Genomic DNA, 25,750 nt, shown 5'->3' with positions numbered 1-25,750 from the left:
CCATTATTTTATCTGCATATTAAACATTAAATAAGTTCTGAATTACAGTGATTGCTACATCACATTTTTGCTTTCAGTGTGAAAAGACTGATCTGTCAGGACTGATTAGGATAGTGTACGGCTCATGTTGCTCAAGAAACGGATTTGTTTGAATGTTTCACATAATGTTCCATCATATTTATTTTGTAATATGCAGCGTACATATGTGAAGTGGTATTTTAGACAAATGCCACTGTGGAAATCAGAAATAGAATCTGGATGGCCAGCGTATCATCCTGGTTTAGGCTAGTTAGCATGCCATGTTCTTCTTCATTCTAAAACAGAAAACCTGCTATGGCATATAAATGTCGTTAAATGCTAATGTAGTTAGAAGTAAACAAGACAGGAGACCAATAGTTGTTATGGAAAATCATTTTTATTTGACATTGCAATGCAATTTCCCATATGTATAAGTTTAGAACTCTATAAATCAGAAAATATCATAATCAGGGAACAATGAAATCGGAGACATGAAATCACATGCCCTAAATAAAAAAAAATGGTTTAATAAATGCCATGTCTATTTTTCTAGATCTCTTTTATAGACCGAACAGTTTTGCACCTTTTCCTTTTGCGAAACTGAAAACGAATAAAAATCACAAAAAATATTTTGTATTAAACATCAACTAAAAAAAAAAAAAAAAAAATGAAATTAGGAAAAAGGTAAAAACAGAAAGGAACAGATATTCAGTATATTAGTAAGTTATTGGCACATTTAACATGCTACTGCTGTATACTGTCAACTATGCCAAAATATAATATGAAGACACATGGTTCAAACAGAGATACATACAGTGCTACCTATGACTATACGGATGAGACCTTCACCCATTAAAGATGTATCTAGGATACGCTACTGGGAAAATTGGATGTTGAAAACTGTTTAAACTCAATGCATTTTCTATTATATTATTTTAAAATATAATCTAAGCCAGTTTCCCTTGCATAGACAACTAAAAAGCACAACTGCCAACACTAGTGCAAATTAGCCCAGAACTAGTTTTAATCCATGTCCAGGGAGCTGGCCGTATTATGCATATATACACCCACAACACTGAGTTTTTATATAAAAAGCTAATGAAAACAGAGGAAAGAGAGATACTGGATCTTTTTTCAGGACATAAAAAAAACACACTTTCTCTATACTGTGGTCTCTAAAGAACTAAGAACAAGTATATTTTGAAAGAGCTGCCCGGTTTTAGGATGTCCTGTTATTTTTAAACCAAAAACTGACATAAAATATGCATTGTATCTTTAAATATATCTCTTTAACTGATTCCTATTTTTTGGGCCTCAACAAAAAGCTTTATACTTTAGACCTACTTGGTCATCCCTTTTCAAAGCTGACAGTCAGACCCATGGAAAAAACAAAACTACATTCTCATAAAATAAAAAACATACAGTTACAATATGCATACGAGTAATACACGTTGCGCTATGGATTGGGTAGCTTTATTCAATCAGATCCTACATACTCTCTTTGAGTAATGCATATAAAAATCACACTAACCTTCTTAATCTACATGTTTCGTGTACTTGAAACACTTCCCACAGCTAAAACTGCTTCCTCTCTAAACCGTGAACCACCATTATACTCAAAAATAATGTTTATTTCTTTAAAAACCTCCACATAGTTGCTGTGGAGACACTTAAAGCCTCTAATGGGACCCTTGAAGTTTAATCAAACACAATTTCTCAACACCGTTTGGTCCACATGAGAGTAAACCATCAACAGAGTTCAAACATTATCCAAAGACTACAATAATTTCCATAAAACATTTACCAAAGCAACAGCACTTTCTTTCTCAACCCATCATCTTCACAATGTCCAGCTGTTTACTTCATTGTACTTTTTCTCTCAGTGACTTTTTGAGCTGCTCAGGCCATAAAACAGTTTTATAAATATATATTTTTTTGCATATCAAGGTCACTTACTGTATGATATTTGAATAGTTTTCTTATGCTAGACAGCTATTAATGGCACGTAATGTTTCAGACAAAACTAGAGCATTCTGTTTAGCTTATATAAGAGTATAAAAATACAGTATGTCATTGTTCAATGTGACATGGCTGCCAAAATTAGAGCAGGTACTGATATGATGTCTGTGTGTTTGGACTCATTTTGCGCCCTAATGCACGAGGCATCTGTTTGCTACTCTGTAGCATTAGCGCTAAACAAAACGTCTACATTAAAAAGATGAAAACCAAGAGGTTAACAACAAACCTCTAAAAAAAAAACCCAGCTGCATGCTGTTGCCAAGTAACTGGATTCTTGTGTTGGCTGCACTTCCACACGCACGTTTTCTGTGCTTCATTCAGATTCTCAACACACGCAGAACTTTAGCACAAACACCTTGCCAACACACACAGCTTTAACACACACACACACACACACACACACAGTCTTTTTTAAAGGAACAGTCTTTGCAGGAGGTAGTAACCAAGTTAATCTGAGTGAATGGACTGGCTACTTGAAAAGTTACTGTTAAAAACTATAAAACAATAGTAAAATATGACTATAACGTGTATCTGTAAGGATCCATTAACCGACTTTAACACTTGTCCTAACAGGCTTTGATTTTCTGAGTCTTTGCCAGCATGCTGCCTGTATGATACATGAGTTTTACCATCAGTTCACAGTAAAGTAAGTATCCCTTCCACTGTGTTTCCATTGGATGTTTATCACATGACATTATGTGCTTTTATAGTGACTGAAACAATTCCAGATCCCATTTTTTTTTACAAACTTATGTATTATTTTAGCTATCTTTCATGGAGGAAACAGTCAGTTAGGGTGAAGTCTGGTAAGCTTTTTGAGCTTGGTTTGGCAATTATAGTCTACTTCATACATCCACCTCACACGATATCACCCAAGAATAGGTCAAAAACATCTACTCTTCCTCCTCTTCCTCCTCCTCTTCGTCATCGTCTTCATCGTGGCAGTGTGTGATTTCCTGCGGCGGCTCAGCGAACATGTGGGGCGGTTTGATTTCGCTGATGGAGTGTGTGAGATGGTTTCTTTTACAGTCGATGTCCTTGCAGTCCACACAGTGCCGGTTGCGTGTGGCCAGAGGAGACTCGGTCTCTGTTTCTACGTGAGCGTGCTCCACTGTGGACTCATGGGGCATCTGGGACATAGAGAAGAGGAGACAGAAACAAATATGTAAACAGGTATGTTAAATAGGGTGCTTGGCACAGAAGAGAGAACCAAGTGAATAGGATAAATGTGGGCGTGTATGGGTGTGTATCCTGTATATCCGGTAGTATTTCTGTATATCCGGAGTACTCGATTTGGCACTTGCAATTACGCCAAGTGCTTGGGTTCGGTGATATTTTTTGTTTTTGTTTGTGAAAGAAGTCTCTTATGCTCACCAGGGCTGCATTTATGTGATCAAAATACAGAAAAATCTGTAATATTGTGTAATATTATAATTTAAAATAAACCTTTTTTATGTCTACAGTAGTGAATATATATAGTAAAGATGTAATTTATTCCTGTGATGCAGTCAAATTTTCAGCAGCCAGTCTTCAGTGTCACACGATTCTTCATAAATCATTCTAATATGCTGAATTCCTGTTTAAGAAACATTTCTTATTACTATCAATGTTGAAAAAAGTTGTGCTGCTTAATATTTTGTGGATTTTTTTTTTTGATTAACAGAATATTCAAAAGAACAGAAAATGATTGTAATAATGTAAAAGGCTTTGCTGTTTTTATGCATCCTCGCTGAATAAAGGAATTCATTTCTTACTGAAAGAAAAAACCTTAAATGCGCTATTCATGGTCAAAATGCCAAAGGATATTAACAAAAACACTCGTTCTGGTTAAACAGGAATAAAAATAAAATAAAAATCACTGCATTGAAAAATCAATATATCTAGCCATGTTTAATTAATTGAGAAATATAACTTTTAGATGTCCTTGTTACACAAGTTACATGTACTTACTATTATAATAACAATAACGTATGCATAATTACATGCAAGTAACCCTAAACTAAACCCTAATCATAACCCTAACCATATAGTAACTACATGTAGCTAATTAATATTACTCAGTACTTAAATGTATAATTATACCGTAACAAGGACACCTTAAAATAAAGTGCAACCCATTTAGGCTATATTCCATTAATATATTTAACCTTTTAAATAGATGAATTGTTTCTATAATATTTTGAAATTGGTATCAGCTATTGTGAACTTCCACTGGTATTTGTATCAGTCCAGCCCCGTGTTTATGTGTGTGTGTCCTCACCAGCACGTGAGCAGCTCTGAACAGGTAGCTGAAGGGGTAGTAGAGCAGGTTGATGAATGAGGCAGCATACAGGTCAGCGTAACGCATCACCTGAGACGCAAACAGAGTCTGCCGAGAGCCGCTGCGGAACAGACTTCCCATCATCCCGTAGCACATGTCCATGTCATGAGTCACTTTCTGATGACACAGAGAAAATCATTAAATCAACATGTCAGTGTTACATTTTTTAAGGTGTTGGTTTTATTTTTAGTTTTAGTTGACACTAATAACCCTGTAACATTTAATACTCAGTATAACATCACTCTAGTAGCCTATTAATGTTATCTATGGACAACATAATGTGGGCTGTTGATTACCATAGAATTAAATTTACAAGACGAATAAGCTACCATTACAAGCTTATTTACTGTAAACACATCGTCAAATGTCAAATATGCTGTTCATAAAAATAAAATAACCCAGAATATTTCTAAACTTTAAATTCATTTCAAGTTATTGACACTTGGTAGGTCCATACTGTAAACTAAGATAAAAGTTCACCCGTTTCACATCTAGTAAAATCAGATATAACTGAAATGTTAGGAATGCGAGTGTGTGATTTAGTGTGTGTACCTTCATTCTTCTTTGGATGGCACTGATATCTGGCCTCTCATTGCTGCTGCTGTCCAAATGCCTTAAAGGAAGAAAGAATGTGAGTGAGAGAAAAGCAGATTTGATGGATTTAAAATGAAAAAGACGTGAAGAGGGAGAAGGGCCCGACATCAGCTGGAGTCCGACATGGAGAGGTCACGGAGTTAAAGTCTATGCTTATATCAACAGCTGAACTCTCTCAATCTGTACCCTGTCCAGTGGGCTTACGCACCAATCAGAATGGAGCGAACTGTGAAACCCTTTTATATTCTAATTTAATTCTTAAATTTGAATTTAATTTGAACTAAGGTAGAAATACAATGAAAAACGTGAAATAAATGGAGCATGAAAATGGAATGAAATTAATACAGCTGCTGTAAGTGTAAGTGATTTTAATAATTAATGTAACTTATCACTAATTTTCCATATACAGTATCACACACACAACATACGGATTATTTCTAGAAACATTAGATTATATTAATAATCAGTATATATAGAAGCATATAGAGTACTATTTTTCAATTAAAAACTTTTGCTGTTCATTATGACAGAAGGAAACTTAATTTCCCAGAATCCTCTAATTTACTGAATACTATTAATGTGTGTTATGGTGTATAATTGCTGTAATTACTAGATGACTGAAAACTTCTTCTCAGTCAGAGTAGTTTACGTGAACAGCTCTGAGTCAACAACACTATTAACACAAATATGAATTGGTGTAATTTGAATAATCAACAAAGAAAAACCACAATATAACACATAATTCCAGGAATTATTAAACTGAAATATTATGAGATAACTACTTTTTTCCACATTTTACTGCTGAACCTTTATTATGGTCAATATATTCAAACTGTGAAGTCAACATTTATTTTTATTAAGTCATTTAAAAACAACATGATGGACATTTTGTGAAAGGTAAATCTGTATTGATGACTGTGTGACTTGATTTTTTTACAATTGCAATTGAGTCAAGTCCACTTCCTGTCAACAACTAGCAGGGTATGGCCAATGAAATAAAAGGGAGTGAATTTCTAGATTCTGAATGTACACACACATACTGTACACACACACACCTGAGCTGAGGAAGGAACAGAGGCAGCTTTACTCACTTGTATAGTTCTGCCAAGAAAATGTCCAAGCCCTGCAGTTCCTCGAACAGAGCTGTGAATGAGAAAGCAGAATCCTTTCATGATTGGGTTTCACATCTCTTTTCCTTAGCCTTTCAAGTGTGACATCTTAGCTCACTCTTTCTCTTTGTGAACATTCATTTCTTTACTGAGATTCTCACAAGAAGGCCTTTTTCACACTACGCACATTAGCGTAACGGTGACAGCAGGTGCATATTGTGCTTTCAGTGACAGAACTGCAGCTCTATCCAGAATATAAAGTATGTTATAGCTTACAACCGTTATATTTCCTGTAGTCATGGCCATACTTGGAAAACGGCCATTTATAATTACTACAAAACTGGTGATAATAAAATATAATTTACAGTGGGTACGGAAAGTATTCAAACCCCCTTAAATTTGTCACTCTTTGTTATATTGCAGCCATTTGCTAAAATCATTTAAGTTAATTTTTTTCCTCATTAATGTACACACAGCACCCCATATTGACAGAAAAACACAGAATTGTTGACATTTTTGAAGATTTATTAAAAAAGAAAAACTGAAATATCACATGGTCCTAAGTATTCAGACCCTTTGCTGTGACACTCATATATTTAACTCAGGTGCTGTCCATTTCTTCGGCTCATCCTTGAGATGGTTCTACACCTTCATTTGAGTCCAGCTGTGTTTGATTATACTGACTGGACTTAATTAGGAAAGCCACGCACCTGTCTATATAAGGCCTTACAGCTCACAGTGCATGTCAGAGCAAATGAGAATCATGAGGTCAAAGGAACTGCCTGAAGAGCTCAGAGACAGAATTGTGGCAAGGCACAGATCTGGCCAAGGTTACAAAACAATTTCTGCTGCACTTAAGGTTCCTAAGAGCACAGTGGCCTCCATAATCCTTAAATGGATGACGTTTGGGACGACCAGAACCCTTCTTAGAGCTGGCCGTCCGGCCAAACTGAGCTATCGGGGGAGAAGAGCCTTGGTGAGAGAGGTAAAGAAGAACCCAAAGATCACTGTGGCTGAGCTCCAGAGATGCAGTCGGGAGATGGGAGAAAGTAGAAAGTAAACCATCACTGCAGCCCTGACTTAAACCCAATTGAGCATCTCTGGAGAGACCTAAAAATGGCTGTCCACCAACGTTTACCATCCAACCTGACAGAACTGGAGAGGATCTGCAAGGAGGAATGGCAGAGGATCCCCAAATCCAGGTGTGAAAAACTTGTTGCATCTTTCCCAAAAAGACTCATGGCTGTATTAGATCAAAAGGGTGCTTCTACTAAATACTGAGCAAAGGGTCTGAATACTTAGGACCATGTGATATTTCAGTTTTTCTTTTTTAATAAATCTCCAAAAATGTCAACAATTCTGTGTTTTTCTGTCAATATGGGGTGCTGTGTGTACATTAATGAGGAAAAAAAATTAACTTAAATGATTTTAGCAAATGGCTGCAATATAACAAAGAGTGAAAAATTTAAGGGGGTCTGAATACTTTCCGTACCCACTGTATATGTGAAAAGGGATTACATTTACATCCAAATAGTAATAAATCTACAAGGAACACCATAAACTGCAATAAAAACCTATGTTGCAAAAGACTGCATTGATGAATAGGTTTACATTGAATATTCACCATATTTTCTGGAGTTCAGCAGCTTCTTGCAGTTATGCATCGCCAGTGCGCGTACAGCAACAATGCTGTAACCGGTTATTATGGGCACCCAAAATAAATACGTGCTGCTTATATGCAGTGTGAAACAGGCCAATGGCAGATTTTACTGATTTAAACCAACACTCACAGCTTTTGTCCGTCCAAACGTGCAGCTCCTGAGCCAATTCAGGAATCACCAGGAACGTCCGCCAACCCTGACGCTTCTTGGACTTAAGAATATCTCCAAAAATGTGATCCCCAATGTACACAATGTCCTTTCCTTTTGCTCCAAGCAGGTCACACACAATGTCAGAAGAACCTGGGCGGAAATGAAAACACTTTTGTCATAAATGACTGATTTTCACACATACGTAAGCCATACTCCATACTCATGATTTTATGCTCAATATTGTGATTTTATGCTTTTGTTCTTTCAGCCTTGATGTCCAAGCAACAGCAATATGAGATTTTAATATTTATCATAGCACAATTTAAATCACAATCATTATATTTGTAAAATAAAATCTCAGTACTTGTTTTATTATGAATATCAATATATTGCTGATTTTAGTGAATCAGAGCTAAGGTTAACACTTTAGACTAATCATATTCATTCTAGTTCGATGCATTAACTAACATTAACAAGGAACAATTCATTTGTTACAGTAATTAATAAATATTGGAATAAAATATTATTAAAAAAATTATAAAATAAAATGCAACTTTAACCTCTGTTTAAGTTAGTTAATAAAAATACGACTCTTTATTGTTAATTCATGTCAGCTGAGGTGTATTAAATAATATTAAGAGAACTTCTTATTTAAATAATATTTCAGCAAATGTTGAAATGAACATTAACTAAGATTATTCCGTACATCAAATGTATTTTCATGTTAACAAATGTTGTTAACTAATACGAGTATTACTGGACTAAGTGACTGCACACATGCAGTGAAAGATCATGTGATAAAGTATAGTAAACCAGATGCCCTTGTGATCTGTGCTTCAAGGCCTTGAGGAGATACATCTGTGTGTGTGTGTGTGTGTGTGCGTGCGTGCGTTTGTTTGTCCATAAGAGTGTCATTTGCATCTTTTTCCAAGAATTTCCAGTACCTCCAGAGTAAACAATGCCATGTTGTAAAGGTCCAGTGTATGTTCCTATTTTCAGCCGCCCTGTAGTCTGTGATAGAGAATATATTAATTAATAATCAGACTGTCTGAATATTCATTCCATGTACTTCAGTGGTTCTAAACCAGGGGCCCAGGGCTCACTCAACACACTTGCAATGGGCCCACAAGCTTTAAAATAAGTTAAAACATGAAAGGTTGTGCAATTTAAAATAGCAATAATAATAAAAAGTCATGAAAATGTTTCTGTAGTTATGCAAAGCGCTAAAATATTTTATTGTGTAGATTAGAAATACCAAACAAATCTCTGGTGGCCTATATTTAATATTGTCTTAAAAGATGGGGGTCTTGGAGTCAAAAAGGTTGAGAAACACTGATAAATATCATTACTGTTGGCTATTTTTGTTTCACAAATAAATAACTCACAAAGAATAAATTGTGCCTGTCCATCTCACTAAATTAACTATGCAAATCAAGGAATGGTTCAAATACACCCACATAACAAGAACTCAGAGCAATTTTGCATTTTGCACTGCTCGTTTTGCATCTTGGTGGTTAAACTGGATTGTGGGGGTTACAGAGAGGTTTTTGCTTTAAAATATCTTTCTTAGAAGTGGCAAACTGTTCAGTGAACTGTTCAGCTGCTTTACACTGCAAAGGGATGACAGGAAAGAGAATCGTCCTCTCTAATTAGTTATTTTGTGCTCAGCAGACTTCAGTATAAACGCTCAATACTCAGCGCTGACTAACCTTTCTGTTTGATCGAGTTGTTCAGCAGGATAAAATGTTCCAGAGTGTGCAATACTGCACCTGCTGACTTTGAGAGTCTGCTTCTGCTTTTTGTAATAGTAGAGCTTTTCGTTTGATGTACTCACCGTATCCACCTGTCTTAGAACAGTTCCCTCTCCAAAAAATAAAGGCTTTCGAGCATCCACTAGGATGAGGTCAAAGTATGACTGCCATGGACGGTGTGGAGTGCCATGCTATGACATAAAACATTATTATGAGCAACAATATATGACAGGAAACTCTTTTGAAAGGTTTAATGACAGGCTGGAAAAACAATGTCAATACCTTTGGGCCATGGGGGAAGTCAAACAAGTATGTCATAATTTTCTGTAAAACAAATCAAAACAAAAAAGAAGACGGTTTGTATGTGTCCAAGTTTTAAACAAACCAGTATCATGTGCAGTTGCCTATTGCTCTGATTTAAAACCTAGTGAGCTGCATTCTAAAACTTTCTAGAAAAAAATAATCATCTTCAAAAATTATACAAAGCTATAAAATATAATGAATTATAATAATGAATAAATAAATAAATAAATATAGTAGTACATTTTTTAGTAAATTGCTATTTTTAATAACAAAAAAACAGAAATGTTGATAAGAAAGGTAGTTGAGTGTAGTACCGTATTTCAAATTTGACAGGAATGAAAACAAGGCTTAGGGACAGAAGTACACTGCATTTAAAGGATTATTTAACAAGAGACTGATTATTCAGCTAATGAAACCTTTCCAAAAAAACTTTCAGTATACCAAGAGTTTTGAAAGCTTATGTTGTTGTGAGAATTACATAATCTGTCGACCCTGATTAAGGTCTATTAAAATGTATTATTTTAACCAACATTTGTGTGGTGTGTTATTAGAGTGCTGAACTTTTCCCTAAAGCAAATCGGCCAGTGTAAAGCGATCCAAATCTCTCATTTGTGAGGTTGCCATGTTAGCATGTTCTCGATATGCAGCTAGTTCTGAAACAAATCTTATGTATGTATTTGCATCGGTAAACTCACGGCTGTGTATTTGTAGTCACTGTTGGTGGCTAAGAAAACTTTAGCAACTTCATTCATGCGGCTCAGCAGCAATGGCAACTTGGCCTTTAAATAAAAATAAAAATTAAAAAATCTGTTATTCTCAGAAATACAACACAAACACAACAAGGCACGTCAGTAACTTCAGAAATTAAAAGACAAACTTACATCTTTCACAACATACTTCTCCAGGTTTTCCACTGTTTTCTCCTTCAACGTTCCCTGAGCAAATAAATCAAACTTTTAACAACAGAGCAAGCTTATGATACACATCTAAAACACTTAAATCAAGAATCCAGATCCTACCTGTAGCATTTACATCCATTTCACAGTTAATCATAGCTGCCTGCTATTAATGTACACATCAACGTTACTTTGGCAGATTACTCAGACAGAAAGAGAAACAGAGAACCTTTTTACCTTAAAATGTACCCAGTCTACAGCATCTCGGACATCTTGGAACATGCTCTTGAAGGACATGAAGAGGTCTCCATTCTTAAAGCCTGTTTCACAGCTAAAGGTTTAAAAAGAACAAAGGGACAGCAGAGTAAGAGGCTGAGCTCCAGCTCTGACACACTTTATCGACAGTCAGACATGTTTAAATGGGACAGTCTTCCCTTGTTTGAGGTTGTCCGAGCCAAACAGGAAAGCTCTCTCCCCCTAAAAGGACCAACAGGTGTTTCAGAGGACATGCATCCATACCAAAACACAAATCACAGACTATTATGTTTTAACAGATTTTTATCTAGACTAAATAGGTTTGGCTTTTTTTGTTTTGTTTTATTATTATTATTTTTTTCAGAGTATGAGTAGAATTATTTCCATGCCATTTAAAAGTTATAAATTTAAACTTTTTATTTTGCATGCATTATGATTAGTCATTAGCTAGGTACAGTGAATGGATGATAAATTATGTCATGCACGAACATGAATCCAACCACAGACTATAATCTGCTTGTGTCATCCTGTTTTATAGCATAGTTGTAAATTCTTTATGCTGTATTAGGATTTTCTTATTAAGACATAGTGTGTTTGCTGGTGAACTGATATAGAGAGCTTCAAATAGACCTCACCCAGTAAATGATACTGATTTACTGATACTGAATCAATGGTATGGCTGTATGCAGTGTCCAAGGCAACAGAGTAATAGAATCATAGTCATTGGAACTCCTACCTTGAATATCGGTCACAGTTTGAGAAGAAGTCAACCAGGCAGGCTAAAAGGTATGTTTCTGTGCAGAGAGAGAGAGAGAGAGAGAGAGAGAGAGAGAGAGAGACAGAAACAGAAAGAAGGAGAGTGTGTAAATTGTTCTCAGATCCAGATTATTTTTGTATATAATTTCAATTATATACACTCACCTAAAGGATTATTAGGAACACCATACTAATACTGTGTTTGACCCCCTTTCGCCTTCAGAACTGCCTTAATTCTACGTGGCATTGATTCAACAAGGTGCTGAAAGCATTCTTTAGAAATGCTGGCCCATATTGATAGGATAGCATCTTGCATTTGATGGAGATTTGTGGGATGCACATCCAGGGCACGAAGCTCCAGTGCCACCACATCCCAAAGATGCTCTATTGGGTTGAGATCTGGTGACTGTGGGGGCCATTTTAGTACAGTGAACTCATTGTCATGTTCAAGAAACCAATTTGAAATGATTCGAGCTTTGTGACATGGTGCATTATCCTGCTGGAAGTAGCCATCAGAGGATGGGTACATGGTGGTCATAAAGGGATGGACATGGTCAGAAACAATGCTCAGGTAGGCCGTGGCATTTAAATGATGCCCAATTGGCACTAAGGGGCCTAAAGTGTGCCAAAAAAACATCCCCCACACCATTACACCACCACCACCAGCCTGCACAGTGGTAACAAGGCATGATGGATCCATGTTCTCATTCTGTTTACGCCAAATTCTGACTCTACCATCTGAATGTCTCAACAGAAATCGAGACTCATCAGACCAGGCAACATTTTTCCAGTCTTCAACGGTCCAATTTTGGTGAGCTCGTGCAAATTGTAGCCTCTTTTTCCTATTTGTAGTGGAGATGAGTGGTACCCGGTGGGGTCTTCTGCTGTTGTAGCCCATCCGCCTCAAGGTTGTGCGTGTTGTGGCTTCACAAATGCTTTGCTGCATACCTCGGTTGTAACGAGTGGTTATTTCAGTCAAAGTTGCTCTTCTATCAGCTTGAATCAGTCGGCCCATTCTCCTCTGACCTCTAGCATCAACAAGGCATTTTCGCCCACAGGACTGCCGCATACTGGATGTTTTTCCCTTTTCACACCATTCTTTGTAAACCCTAGAAATGGTTGTGCGTGAAAATCCCAGTAACTGAGCAGATTGTGAAATACTCAGACCGGCCCGTCTGGCACCAACAACCATGCCACGCTCAAAATTGCTTAAATCACCTTTCTTTCCCATTCTGACATTCAGTTTGGAGTTCAGGAGATTGTCTTGACCAGGACCACACCCCTAAATGCATTGAAGCAACTGCCATGTGATTGGTTGATTAGATAATTGCATTAATGAGAAATTGAACAGGTGTTCCTAATAATCCTTTAGGTGAGTGTACAACTGTTCAAATATTTTGGGGTCAGTAAGAATGTATTTATTTATTTATTTATCTGAAAGACCAATGTCAGAAAAAAATATATATATATTTAATAAGATTTCCACTTTAAATAAATGCTGTTCTTTAGAACTTTCTATTCATTTAAAGAATTCCAAAAAAAAAAAAAAAAGGTAAATAATAATATAAAAAACAAATTATGGTTTCCACAAAAACATTAATCAGCAAAATCTATTTTCAACATCGGTAATAATAATAAATGTTTATTGAGCAGCAAAGCAAACTAGTATAATGATTTCTGAAGGACCATGTGACACTGAAGAGCTCCACTTTACATCAGGAATTAATTACATTTTAAAATATATTCAAATAGAGAACAGTTATTTTAAATTGTAATATTATTTAACACAATATGACTATTTTCACTGTACTTTGATCAAATAAATGCAGCCTCGGTGAGCATTAAAGCTTAAAACATTTTACTGACCCAGAATAGTAGAATATTTGTTTGCAACTGACAGCAATCCCAAGCATTTTTGTTGAAAGTGCATTTGAAAAAGCAACAAAACATTAGCTATTTTTTCTTGAAAACAATGCACGTATTGCAGGTAAGAAGGTATTTGTCTAAAACTCTCACGTCATTTGATCAGTTCAAGAGATAATTTGTTTTAAACGGAAAATTCTGGTAATATCTACTCACCTAATGTCATTCCAAAAACATGGCCTTTTTTTCCAAACAAAATGGCAAAGCTGCTTTTTTCCATATTTTCTCATATTGCTTAATGATTACAGATCAAGTTAAGTTGGATCTTAACATAGTTTACCAAAAGCTTCATTTCAAATTATGAATGAAAAAAACTGCTTTAAATGTAATTGTGTTACAGTCATGACCTTAAATTTCAAACTAAAATTAATCTCTGAATCACCATGAATGAATCATGTCATTACTCACTCTGTTCTACAAATGTACAAAAAAATATGCAAAAAATACAAAATCTGGAGAATAACTGCATACAAATACCGGTTTCTGATGAATACATACATTATGGCAGTCAATTAGAACAAAGATTCTCAGGAAGTTACTCAGGAAATTCAAATAAACACACACTCCTCATACATGAGCATTACGAGTTAAAAAAGCAACTGTTAATGTGTCTCTGAATGGCAGCCAGTGACAGGGCTATGTAGGACAGTGATTAAGTGCCTACCTGGAAGGTTAAAGAGTGTGTTGAGGATGTAGAAGCGTTCTGTGTCATCACGCTGGATAAATTTGTTGGGATAGAGCTCTCGGGTGTCAGGGCTGGCAGGGAGCACAGGACAATTATGAGCACATACTCCATAGGTTTCATCAGAGTTCAGTGACCAAGACCATCCAGGCAAGGCTTAATGGTGGCCGGGATTACTCACCCTCGCAGGAAGTTAAAGCCATGGACACAGACCAGGATGTTTCCATAAGCATCTACCTTCAGGAGGTTGCCAAACATGGTGTCAAACACCAGACCTCTGTAAATATAAAAATAAAATAAAGGGTTAAATGTGTAATTTATCCTATAAACATTATATAAAATGATAGTCTTGCTACTGACAACTGTCTCAGATATGGTCTGTCAATGAGAGTTCATTACCTTGTAGGGAAAGTGGGGTCGTAAACAAATCCGAGCAGTTCCTGCGGGTAGCCAATGGAGACCAGCCGCTCCACAGTCAGATCAAAGCCCAAAGATTCATATTCAGGTGACTTGTATACTATTGATAGTGAGATATTCAGTAAGATATATTGAACAGAACAATTAAAATAAAAAAAACTACTATAAAATTCCATCTGTTAGATCACTTCAATTGTGGCTCTTGAATTAGAATAAAAGGGAATAAATTACTACAACATGGCCATTGTTTAACTAAAACAAGAATGATCCCCCATGTTTCCCTGCATGCCACGTACACTCCTAAAGCACAAAACCTAAAAGGTACATTTTAGTTTACCATTAAATGGTACATATTAGTACCTTTTAAAAAGGTACCCACTCAGAGACAGTTTTGTACCTTATTTTCCTCAAAGTGTAATGGATATCCATTTTGTTACATGCTAAAGTATTAGTTGCCCAAACAATTCTCCCATTTTCAAACTGTTGGTGCAACGATGAATATTTTGGCTGTTTATTCTGTAAGGGATCTCAATAACAACTGACCCAAAATAAAATATAAAGATGGCAGCGTAAGTGTTGTATTTAAAGACACTCTGGGAGCGCTCTGTAGAACAGCACCTGTGATACGTGTCGACCCCAACCTTGTCCTTTCACAGAGCAAAGGGTACCAGAACATTCACATTACTAAGGCTTAGCAGGGCCATGTATGCCCTGTGATCTAATCCAATATGAAACCAAACCCACTTGCCCTAAAAGATTTAAACCCAATTAGATCCCAAGCCTCTGCAGAGGGATTTGGGTGGTATTTCAGCAACAAAAGGCATTTCGTGAGACCCTAACCACAAAGTCTGTTGCTCCATCCTGACACCCAACTGAAGAAGAAATTAAAATTAGACAGACATGTATAGAACAACGGCTTCAGCAAAGATAAGGGTTACTAATCTGTATACAGACACGCTTAAGCTCACATCACATGTTGTTGTGGAAGAGCTGGAAATGTGTTATGCTTGTTGTTGATGAGGTGGCAGGTCAAAGGGCAGAAGCCCAGAAGTATCTCTTGAGAGTATGGAATGAGAAGGAGAGGGGTGCCTCAGGGTGAACTCCTAGGTCCATTGCTAATGAATGCTGAGACGTGTTTGACCACAACGACCTGCTTGTTTTTTTTTGTTTTGTTTTTTTGCCGGAATGTTGTTTTTCTGTAATAGGCTTGTGTTTGTGCAAGTCTGAACATTGTTTGTAAAGATAAGTTCAATAAAAATACTAGCTTTATTCTGTTATGGTACTTGAGAACACCTTTGTATCTATAATTGTTGTATTTTGTGCAGTTTCTCGCTTTCAAAACCATTATTCTCAATAAACAAATAAATAAATTCCTTGATGGTCACGGACATGAGACACATTTTATATAACAGAAAAAATAGCAATGGTTCCACACTGTCCAAGACCTTTGATCAAAATGCTGTGTTATTTTGTACAAGCCACAGCAATGTAAGAGTTTTTCTATTTTTTCCACATCTACTAAATTCTTTGGTATTTTACTAATCCATGTAGCTTATCAAAGCCTAGTTTTTCCAGTTCCATCTAAATTACTTCAGAATTGACCAATCTTTGAGTTATATGAGACATATTTGTAGGCTTGCCTCCAGTGAGTTTCACAGTCTGTTCTAGGCTTGTATCTCTACAGATGTATGATAGACAGGCTGTGGAGGGGGAGGAGGATAGAAATTAATTCCCCACAGAGCCATGGCCAGAAGTACAGGCACATACAGGCAAGCAAATCCCAACAGAGTCACTAACTCAGGCCAGATTCTTCCACCCAGATAGCAGCTGTATACAAACTCAACTGCCCCTTCCCTTTCTGTCTCTCTCTCCTCTCCACGATGTTCCACGAAGCTACAGTGAAACCTATTTTGAGCCTCCTTTTCCCTCTCAGTCACTATTCCCATCATCACTCTTTGCTTAACTGCATACACCAGTGTTGACCTTGGACAATGTTGGCCTTGAGCTAGCATACTTCTGCTAGGGTGAAAAGAAAATATTTTTGGCAGTTTTACTGAGGCCTGCAGACAAAAAAAATCTATACCCCATTATATGTGGCCTACATTAAGAATAGGTAAAGATTTTTTGAGGGGTGACATTAGTTTATGATTATATTGACAAAAAGACAGGTATGCACTGCTGTGAAATACAGGTCAAACTTCAGTTAACATGACCATTAATGTATTTACAGTTCAAGTGAAGTAAAGGAGCCTCAGACAGATTTGATCAACTATTAGCAAACAACTAGTCAACATAATCCAAATTCTCAACAAATTAGTTCTCCTTATACATAAAAAAAATAAGATTAAATAAATAAGCTGGGAAAATACTCCTCATAAAATATCTACTTGAAGTAGCCCCCTGAGCTTTCAATAATTTAACAACATACTTAATGCTAATGTAAATAGTTACTTTTAAGGGTGTTCACATTTGGGTTCACTCTTGCACCATCCAACACTTCAAGTCGCAATTCAAATATTTATGTCTAAGATTTATGTCTTCAAACGTTCAAATCCTCAAGGTGTTTATTTTGGTAGAAAATTGGTTAAATGCTGCAAACTTCTTTGCACAAACATGTTAAAAATTATGTAAATATGAATGGTAATTAAGTGAACCTATAGTGCACATTAAACTAACAGTTTGTGAAGTTTGTGAGAAGCAGCATTTATCGAGCAAAAACATGGCAAACTTTAAAAGTGTAAATGAACACAGTGCCACTATTCACTCTGAAACACGCAGTGCAACAGATATAGTTCTTTAATTGCATTACAGCCTTTTATTAAATAATCACAGTTATTCCTCAGTAGTTTTCAAACCCTGGGAACTAGGGGTGTGCGATATTTATCGTTCACTCATTTTGCAAAAAACAAATAAAAACATGTCTTGAGAGTCCAAAAGTATTAACTGTGTGACGAAGCCTATTAGAATGCAGTTAGAGTGCTACTATAATTCAAGGTTTGAAAGAAAAAATATCCTTGTATGAGTTTTTGCTTTGTTATACTTACAAGATATGATATGGTTAAGTAGTACGAATTTAAAATTCATTCCTGAATGAATTGTTTTTGAACAAATTGTTGGAGTCATTGATTCAGTGTCTCATTCGTTTGAATCAGCCATTTTGAATAAATCGTTTGAATGAACGATTCAATGAATCACTCATTAAGACACGGACTTGCTGCCACCTACTTGCGACTTTAATGTCATATATATTTATCGATGACAACTCTAAACCAGCCAAGGTACAAGCACGAAAACACACTCAGGAAAAAATCGCTTCATTACTATTTCGAAAAAAATCCCAATACATATTGAGATATCACTTATTGTCAATATCGAACACCCCTACTGGGAACCCTGCCCTAAACCAAACATGGTTTGCTAACCTGGCAAAGCTATTGTTCAGCTGGTTTATCTGTGGCCAAAACCTTGCCTGGTGATCAGCTAAGACCAGTAAACTCCCTTTTCAACAGGTATATGAGTTTTCATGGGCAAGATCGTATCTTCATCATCACCAATTTAAGCCGATGCCAGAGAGCTTTCATCTCCAGTATTACTGAATGTGGTAAGATGACACCAGCTAAATCATGCCTTAGTCTTCTGTATACATGACACAAACAAGCGTCCTACTTGTCCACTCTATTATATTGAGGCAAACTGATTATTAGTCAGCAGTGAAGAAAACTTATTTTTCACCACTATGTGAAAGTTCTGTATTTTTCTGCAGCTCCAAACGTGTTTGCATCGACCTGTGTGTCAGCATAGAGCCACCAAGGCCATGAAGATTCATGTTTCTTTCACCATACACTCCCGGAGAGATTATTACATATGCATGTGTGTTAAGAACGAGGGTATGATGTCAGGCTGGAGATCACAGATCAGGTTACCTTCAGCAAGAAAATAACATTTGTATCATCTTGCAAGGTAAACAAACTCCCCAACCCCTCAGTCCGTTTATCAAGCTCTCCCTAACTTGAATGCTTTAGCTGCATTAAGCCTCTGGTTGACTTTGGTTTATTCTGTCAGGTTTTTATACAACAGAATGCACCCTTAAAGACTGTCTTTAATTTACTAAATTGATTAAAAAATCTGAAGCGATCTGAAATTTCTCTGCCATTTAAACAGCGTCCTGTGAAAAACCATCTAGTCTGTACAAAGAATGCAGAGGTGACGGGTTTCATCGGTGATTTAATGGACTGTCAGGTTGAAGAGCTGTCAACACCAAGCTTAGATGGAGAGTTTGTGCCACAGCTCTGTCCACGTGCAGGGTATTATCTTGAACGCTGGTCCCAATCACAAAGGGGATTTGGTTATGGAATGGACTCAATAAGCAACAGGAAATACTAATCAGGGCTTGGAAAGTGGTCTTAAAACCCTGTATGGTTTGATTTAATGCTTCTTGATCTCAAAGCCTGGATTTGAGATCAAAAATAAATGCTAACATCTATTAGTATTCTATTGTAGAGCCACAGAAAAAGAAAATTGGTCTCCACCAAGAGTGAAAAGTGAAAATTTGTCTTGAGAGGCTTATGAACATAACATAATTATGGAATAAATAAAAGATTGCTGAAAATTAAAGAATTTTGTGTAATTTATTATACCTCTTGATTCATCTGATTTATTATACATTTTTTTATAAAGTCATGAGAGGGAGTAAGTGATGACAAAATTTAAATTTGTACTATCCATCAAGAATGGCATATTGTAATATTGTAAGCATTTGTGAGCCAAAGCATTTGTGTGCGTTTCCTCTTATTGATTGTTATGGATTTTTGAGGACCTCTAAACTGTGGTTGCAACTTGATCAGAGGATAAGAAACAATATAGCTTCGCACTTGTAAACATTTGCACTTGGTTACAGCCAGCTGTAATGTGGAGGATGTCAACAGCTGAGCAGCCTCAGAATTTAGCTTAAGCCATATTAGCTGCTGGCTATGATACACGCTATCCACATCTAAAGAGTCATCCATTTTAACTGTCAAAGAACTGATCTGCTTTCGCAGGGCCCACAGCCCGGATTTAGCGAGGACCTTATCCACCACTAGCAGCTGAGTCCCTGGGACCAATAACAGAAAGCAAAGGGATTTCAGAAACCCAATGCATCTGATCCATGATAAACTGTTGCACCATAAGAATCAAACCGTCTCTTATTTCAGGTTCTTGCTGACCAAAATATCATAAATTAAGCTGCAAATAAGGTGGCTTGTTTATGTTGATGGTCGTTCCAACAAACTAAGCCCGTAGCCAAAGACAAACTCTAGGGTTTAGATCATATAAAATGAGGCAGTTTGTGTATACGAGACATCACCTCAATTTTCCAGATTCCAAAACCAGACGAGGAGTGGCTAAATATACCCAAGAATCCTACTGTATGTTTACCCTGAGATTCTAAGCAAGAGTGTTACTGGCTCCAAGAGACGCCCAAACATAAGGACAAATATTTGTATTTTTTTGTTAGAAATTGGCACATTCCTAGGGTTATAGAAGCAAAGGGGGATTTGGACTGTGAACATTTAAGCATAATCAAAGGAAGTAGGAAACAACTTGCCTGCTAAAGTGTAGTCCATGTCAAAGCCGAAGCATTTAATCTTTTCCATGGCCAGACTTCTGTTCACAAACACTCTGGGGAAGAAGGTGAAACAGTCAGAGGCGTGTTTGGTGGCAATGGTCTACAATTCTCTATTTTGAGAAATACAAATTAAATTAAATTAAATGGCTCGCTTTCAGAAAACAAAATTTACAAAAAAATTGGCATTCCCAGCAATAAATAAACTCCCATCTCTGGGCCAACATGCTAAGAGTGATCTGAATTTATTTTGAACACTGGCAGCTCTGTGCTTTAGTCCACAAACCATGATATCTAATGATCAGGATAGGAACACAAAGGAAATTCTGAATCACTCCCTGTGTATGCATATAATCTGATACTGACACAAATAAAACCACAAACAATAACTGACAGGTATTTGCACTGCTATTGTATCCATAGTTTTACAAGAGATTCAAAGTTTATATTGCAGCCAGAAACAATTTCAACAACATAAAATAGCATTTTTAAACTTGAAAGCAGCTGAATACATGTAAAGTAGTATATTTTTATTACATAAAACAAAGATAAAAAGTGGAAATGATAATCAGAGACATCAGACCAGTACTAAACGCATTTGTAACCCTCTAAAAATGTACACAACTTTAAAAAGAAAATAATTAAAGTTATTTTGATCAACCCTACCTTGTGGTGGCATAACACTGGACTACATCCCATGATTCACTTTTCCAAGTAGAACCTGTGCACTGCATTCTGAGTGGATGCCACTGCTCTAGCTGGTCTGTCAAGCCCATTTCTCTGTTCACCCTGTTACCCCCACACAAACAATAGCCCCCTCTCTCTGCTTTCTTGTGACTGAATTTCTGACTTGTTGCAAAAATGATTGTGCCAGTTCTATAGCATTCTCTGGTGTTGAGCCAGTTGTTGAGTTAAGGGTTGTTTGCTTCCCTTCAAAGACATCTAGAACAATCAACAACAGCAGGAAGAACCAGGCGGGTGCAGCGGCTCAGACAACAGAGTGTGCATCACTAATTAGAGACAGCCGGTAAACAGATTACTCCCGTATCTCCAATGGATCCTCATTGTTGCACTATTCTGTAATAGGCTACTTATACTGTACCAGAGACACTATAAAGGGGAGGAGACAAACCTCTCGTATAAAAATAAATAGAAGAAATATGGTGACTGTAGAAATGGAAAGTCCCACCATTCAGCTAAAGAAGCCAATTGCCTCTTTGTTTACTTAGAAATGCGCATGACACGTTTGTTTGTTTACTTAGAAAAATGCATGTGAAAATGATTAAGTAATATTTGTTTAGCAATATTTTGTTGAAAATAGGGACTTGCCAAAATGAACAATTAACCAAAACACAAAAATCAAAACTAAGCCAACAAACAAAACCAAAAATAATATATTTGGGTAGTTCAATTTGGTTAATTGAGTAACTGAGTAATTGAGCTTGGTATTCTGTTTTGGGTGTCATGTTTTTAGGTCACAAACTAAATGAAGTTCAACAACGAGCTGTCTCTTGATATTTCAGCTGAATAAACTTAATATATTGCTGTTTTAGCATCCTTTTGGTCAATGATCACCCTCCAAAACTATTTGGGCTATTTGATTGCGGAAATTGTGTATCACTAGTTGAAATGCCATCTTGATAAACTGATTAAAAGTTTTCAGTTCCTTGTAGCCTTGTATACCAAGATGGCTGCCACATATAAAGGACTTTGATTGTTCTCTACAGCAATAAGGGTCACAGATTTTGTGTCATTAATATAGGATATCCTGATATAAAAGATATAGAAGATATTGACAAGTTGGATGAATTCCACCTAAGTTCTTGATCATCAGAGTGGTAGTTTTCAGTCTCTTGCTTTTTACCAACAGTACATAAATAGCCTGGGTAGGAGTGTTACTAAGATGGACGTCGCAAAAACAGATTTACTTAGAAACATTTTTTTTTTTCTACACAGCAATGAGGGTCACAGATTGTGTGTCATTAATGTACATCAAGACCATATTCTTTGTTTTTCTCATTTTTACAGCTTCACCACTACGTTCCACAGAGTTTTCAAATTTTTCACTGCACATCTCACACACCAGATAACACCACTGCCTTTGGACCTCAAATAGACTGTACAGAGAGTGGAATCCCTGCCATGACCCTCACATTTACTTTTCCTTATCTAAACCCACTTATCTGAGTAATGGAACAAGGCAGTGAACTTTTGGCTTCAGCACAGAGAAATGTAAAGTCAAAGTTCACATATAGAAGGAAGAGTAAACTAAACTCTATTTCAGACGTGACCTTTGGTTGGATTAATGCCACAAGTGACGGTGTGCTAAAGGGGCATATTACTGCAAAGAACTGAATGGCACACCTCTTATCTACTGAAGATTGCATAATGCCACTGCATGGCAAATTCCATACTTGTGGGGTTCCACAAGCTCCTCTATATTCTCTAGTCACGTGTTCCATGTGCCCGTTTTCTCTATGTAGTTTGAAACATCGCTGCAGGGTTTGGCCTATAATTAGGTAACTCCATTCTTTATTTTAATTTACAATCCCAATTTACCAGAGGAGCTGCTGTCTAAATAATAGGCTCTTTTCTTGACAGAGTTGCTTACATTCTTAATGTGACTCATAAAATGTAGTAAGGAATGCTCAGTGAAAACTATTATAAACCCAGACTCAATTCAGAGTCTTCTAAAATGAGTGGACTGCAAACAAATTACACTTTATCTAAATAGAAAGAATTAAAAATAAAGCACAAAATGCAATTTCCTTTTAAGGAAATGATGTCTCTGAATTCTAACTGACAAATATATCTTTCTAAGCCATCCAAACACAGTTGTTATACAGTCAATTTATTCTATACCTATGATAGGCCTCTCTCCTGTATTTCTTCATCGCCAGGCCATCCATGTTTGCTGGGAGATCTGCATAGTCCTGAAGTCGATCGCTCCATGACGTCGTCATCATTAAATCTCTCAGTTGTGAATCTGTAAAAGATTTAAAAATCTCTTAAATAGGCTACTTTGAGAAAAGAGAAAGAAACAGAAGAACCTTGATTAATGTTTTTTTTAAGTGGCACCATTAAAGTATGAATGCACTAATTGCATCAGAATCAAGAAAGACAAGTGTAACGACTTGATTTGATTATCTGAGTAATTTAAACAGATAGTCTTTATCTGATTGTTTCTCATACAAGAAAAGCCCACTCAGTCATTGTGAAATCAATTTTGTACTGCTGACTGAAATGTTTGACAAACATCAAGTCCTCTATTACATTTTCACAACTCCTGGTAAAGATACTCTGCGTTCCAAATGAGCTTGCCAATACAAACAACCCCTGCATTTGAAATACTTGGTTTTTGGTATGGAAATGGTTCAAGTACGTGAACAAAATGAAGGCAAGCAACCAGAAACCAGTTAACCTCTCTCTGTCTCTTGAAAGAAGTTAAATTACACCTTACAAAAAAAATTAAGCACCATCCAAACTATTGAAGCAAGATGAATGACATGCTGCATAGAAGCTTGAGTCAGCATACTGGGCTCCAGTAGTGGCCTTCACAAAGGCTGACTTGCACAAACAAGCTGGAGACCTTAAGGGCAAAGGAAGGAGATTTTCCCACCAGCTGTCTATTTTATGATCGGTAAGCTGAGGGAAAAGGTGATGTGAGCCAGTAGAGTTTGAAAAGAACTTCAGGCGGTGCTGAAAATCATTCTCTTCTGTAATATTAAAATAATAAAAATAAAAAAACACTCTCACTCTTTTTTAAATATTCAGACATGCCCCCTAGGACAAACAACAGAAAAAAACAGGCCTCCTTCCACAAAAAAAAAGAAAAAGCTTTCATTTAATACGCAAAAAAATACCCCAAGCGGGCAGGTATAATGGTTCACTCACTGTGGTCTGTCAGGCTGATTTGCATCTAATTTTTGGGGAAAACCAGAAAGAGAAAGAAGGTTTTTCTTTCTTTTGAGTGCATTTGGTCCTTGAACACCAAAGACACACAAAAAGAGAGAGAGAAAGAGACAGAAAGAAAAAAACACCTTTGTTTATATTGGCAGGATCTTCAGCTATCATGGGAGAAGTTGAAGGCTGATGGGTTTTGGTAACTTTTCAGCATGTATCTCTATATTTAGCAATATTTAACCCTATATACACTTCACAAACTGTGGAAATTAGATATTAATAAATATCCAAACATGGTTTGAACCACATTTAGCTTCAAAATCTTACAAGCCATTGCCTCCTTGCAATAACTTAATGACAGTAGCTGTAGGAGACTTAACACTGGTGACTAAAACATACTGAACTCATTTGTTGACTTGCACTATTTAGATGCCTTTTTCAGGTCATAACCACAAAAAGTTACATTCAGCTGCTAAAAAACAAGGACAAAGCCCCCGAAGACGGTTGAAGAGCTGGCTGGTAAGCAGCTACAGAATTTCCCACGAAAATGGCTGAAACAGAGGTTGACATTTAGACAGTTTTGATATGTAAAGGATGTATTAACATTAAGCATCCACGGTGTTCGGTATCGCGCCTGGTAGGCTATCTTGTTGGTTTATTTACGCTAGTGTAAAATATATTTTATCCTGGCTGAACACAGCGCATTGATAAACATAATGTGAGCTTCGCGCAAAACATCACCTATCTATTCAAGCTGAACAAACACTGACACTAACAACAACTGTAAGTTCAACCATATTCGCTCACTTACCTTCCTTCCGTCGGTAACGTTACACAAAAGCTCGAGCAAAGGCCGCGCTTTATATATACAGTATCAATATATCAAAGATCAATAAGACAGGATGCACCGCAGTAGCTTCTCAAGTGAAGCAGAAAGTCTTACTGTTAATGTGAATCAAAAGCTCGTCTTTTCATTACCGTGCTGTAAGCAGTTGTTGAGGGGCAGGACAAGGCGGTGCTTGCGATGTGGCTACATCCAGAGGAGGTGGAGCAAAACCTGTCATCACATCAGGGACGGAGAAATGTGAAGGCGGGACCGTCTCAGCCTCTTGAAGATGGTTGGTCTACTGACAGCTCATTGTTTACAGGATTTTTTTTAGCCAGGTCTTGTTCACAGTAACACTTTGCCATAAGGTATTGCAGTATTTGTTAACATTAGTTAATGCAACAGTTAAAATGAACCAACAAAAATGTTCCAGCATTTTGATCAATGTAGCCTATTGAACAGATGAGTTTTCAAACTGGGGTTTGAACAAATGAAACATCTAGCACAACACTGTTATAGTTAGTAGAAATAAACATAATAATGATAATAGAAACGAAATATTTTC

The 25,750-nt window shown here is 36.7% G+C and overlaps 1 protein-coding gene across 3 annotated transcripts; it reads right to left on the bottom strand.

The window, feature by feature from the left end:
• Positions 1-395: 395 nt before the first annotated feature.
• LOC306872484 (cytosolic purine 5'-nucleotidase-like) lies at positions 396-25,406 on the bottom strand. Of its 3 annotated transcripts, none has more exons than XM_079421057.1 (18): positions 25,338-25,406; positions 23,319-23,442; positions 20,439-20,512; positions 14,837-14,954; positions 14,619-14,714; positions 14,420-14,511; positions 11,813-11,870; positions 11,059-11,152; positions 10,807-10,860; positions 10,621-10,704; positions 9,905-9,946; positions 9,706-9,813; positions 8,816-8,882; positions 7,851-8,021; positions 6,043-6,094; positions 4,910-4,970; positions 4,298-4,474; positions 396-3,167 (listed from the first exon to the last, which is right to left on the bottom strand). In XM_079421057.1, the coding sequence occupies exons 2-18, from the start codon at positions 23,420-23,422 to the stop codon at positions 2,931-2,933; spliced, it is 1,689 nt and encodes a 562-aa protein (XP_079277183.1). In that variant the 5' UTR covers positions 23,423-23,442; positions 25,338-25,406; the 3' UTR covers positions 396-2,930. The 3 variants fall into 3 exon arrangements, with proteins under 3 accessions (XP_079277183.1, XP_079277182.1, XP_079277184.1); XM_079421056.1 differs by having other exon boundaries at positions 25,171-25,390; XM_079421058.1 differs by having other exon boundaries at positions 25,303-25,368.
• Between the last annotated feature and the right edge of the window lie 344 nt (positions 25,407-25,750).

Source organism: Barbus barbus (genome assembly GCF_936440315.1).
Source record: "Barbus barbus genome assembly, chromosome: 7".
Classification (NCBI taxonomy): Eukaryota; Metazoa; Chordata; class Actinopteri; order Cypriniformes; family Cyprinidae; genus Barbus; species Barbus barbus.
Note: the sequence above shows the minus strand (reverse complement) of the source record. Positions and strands in the feature narration are given on the sequence as shown.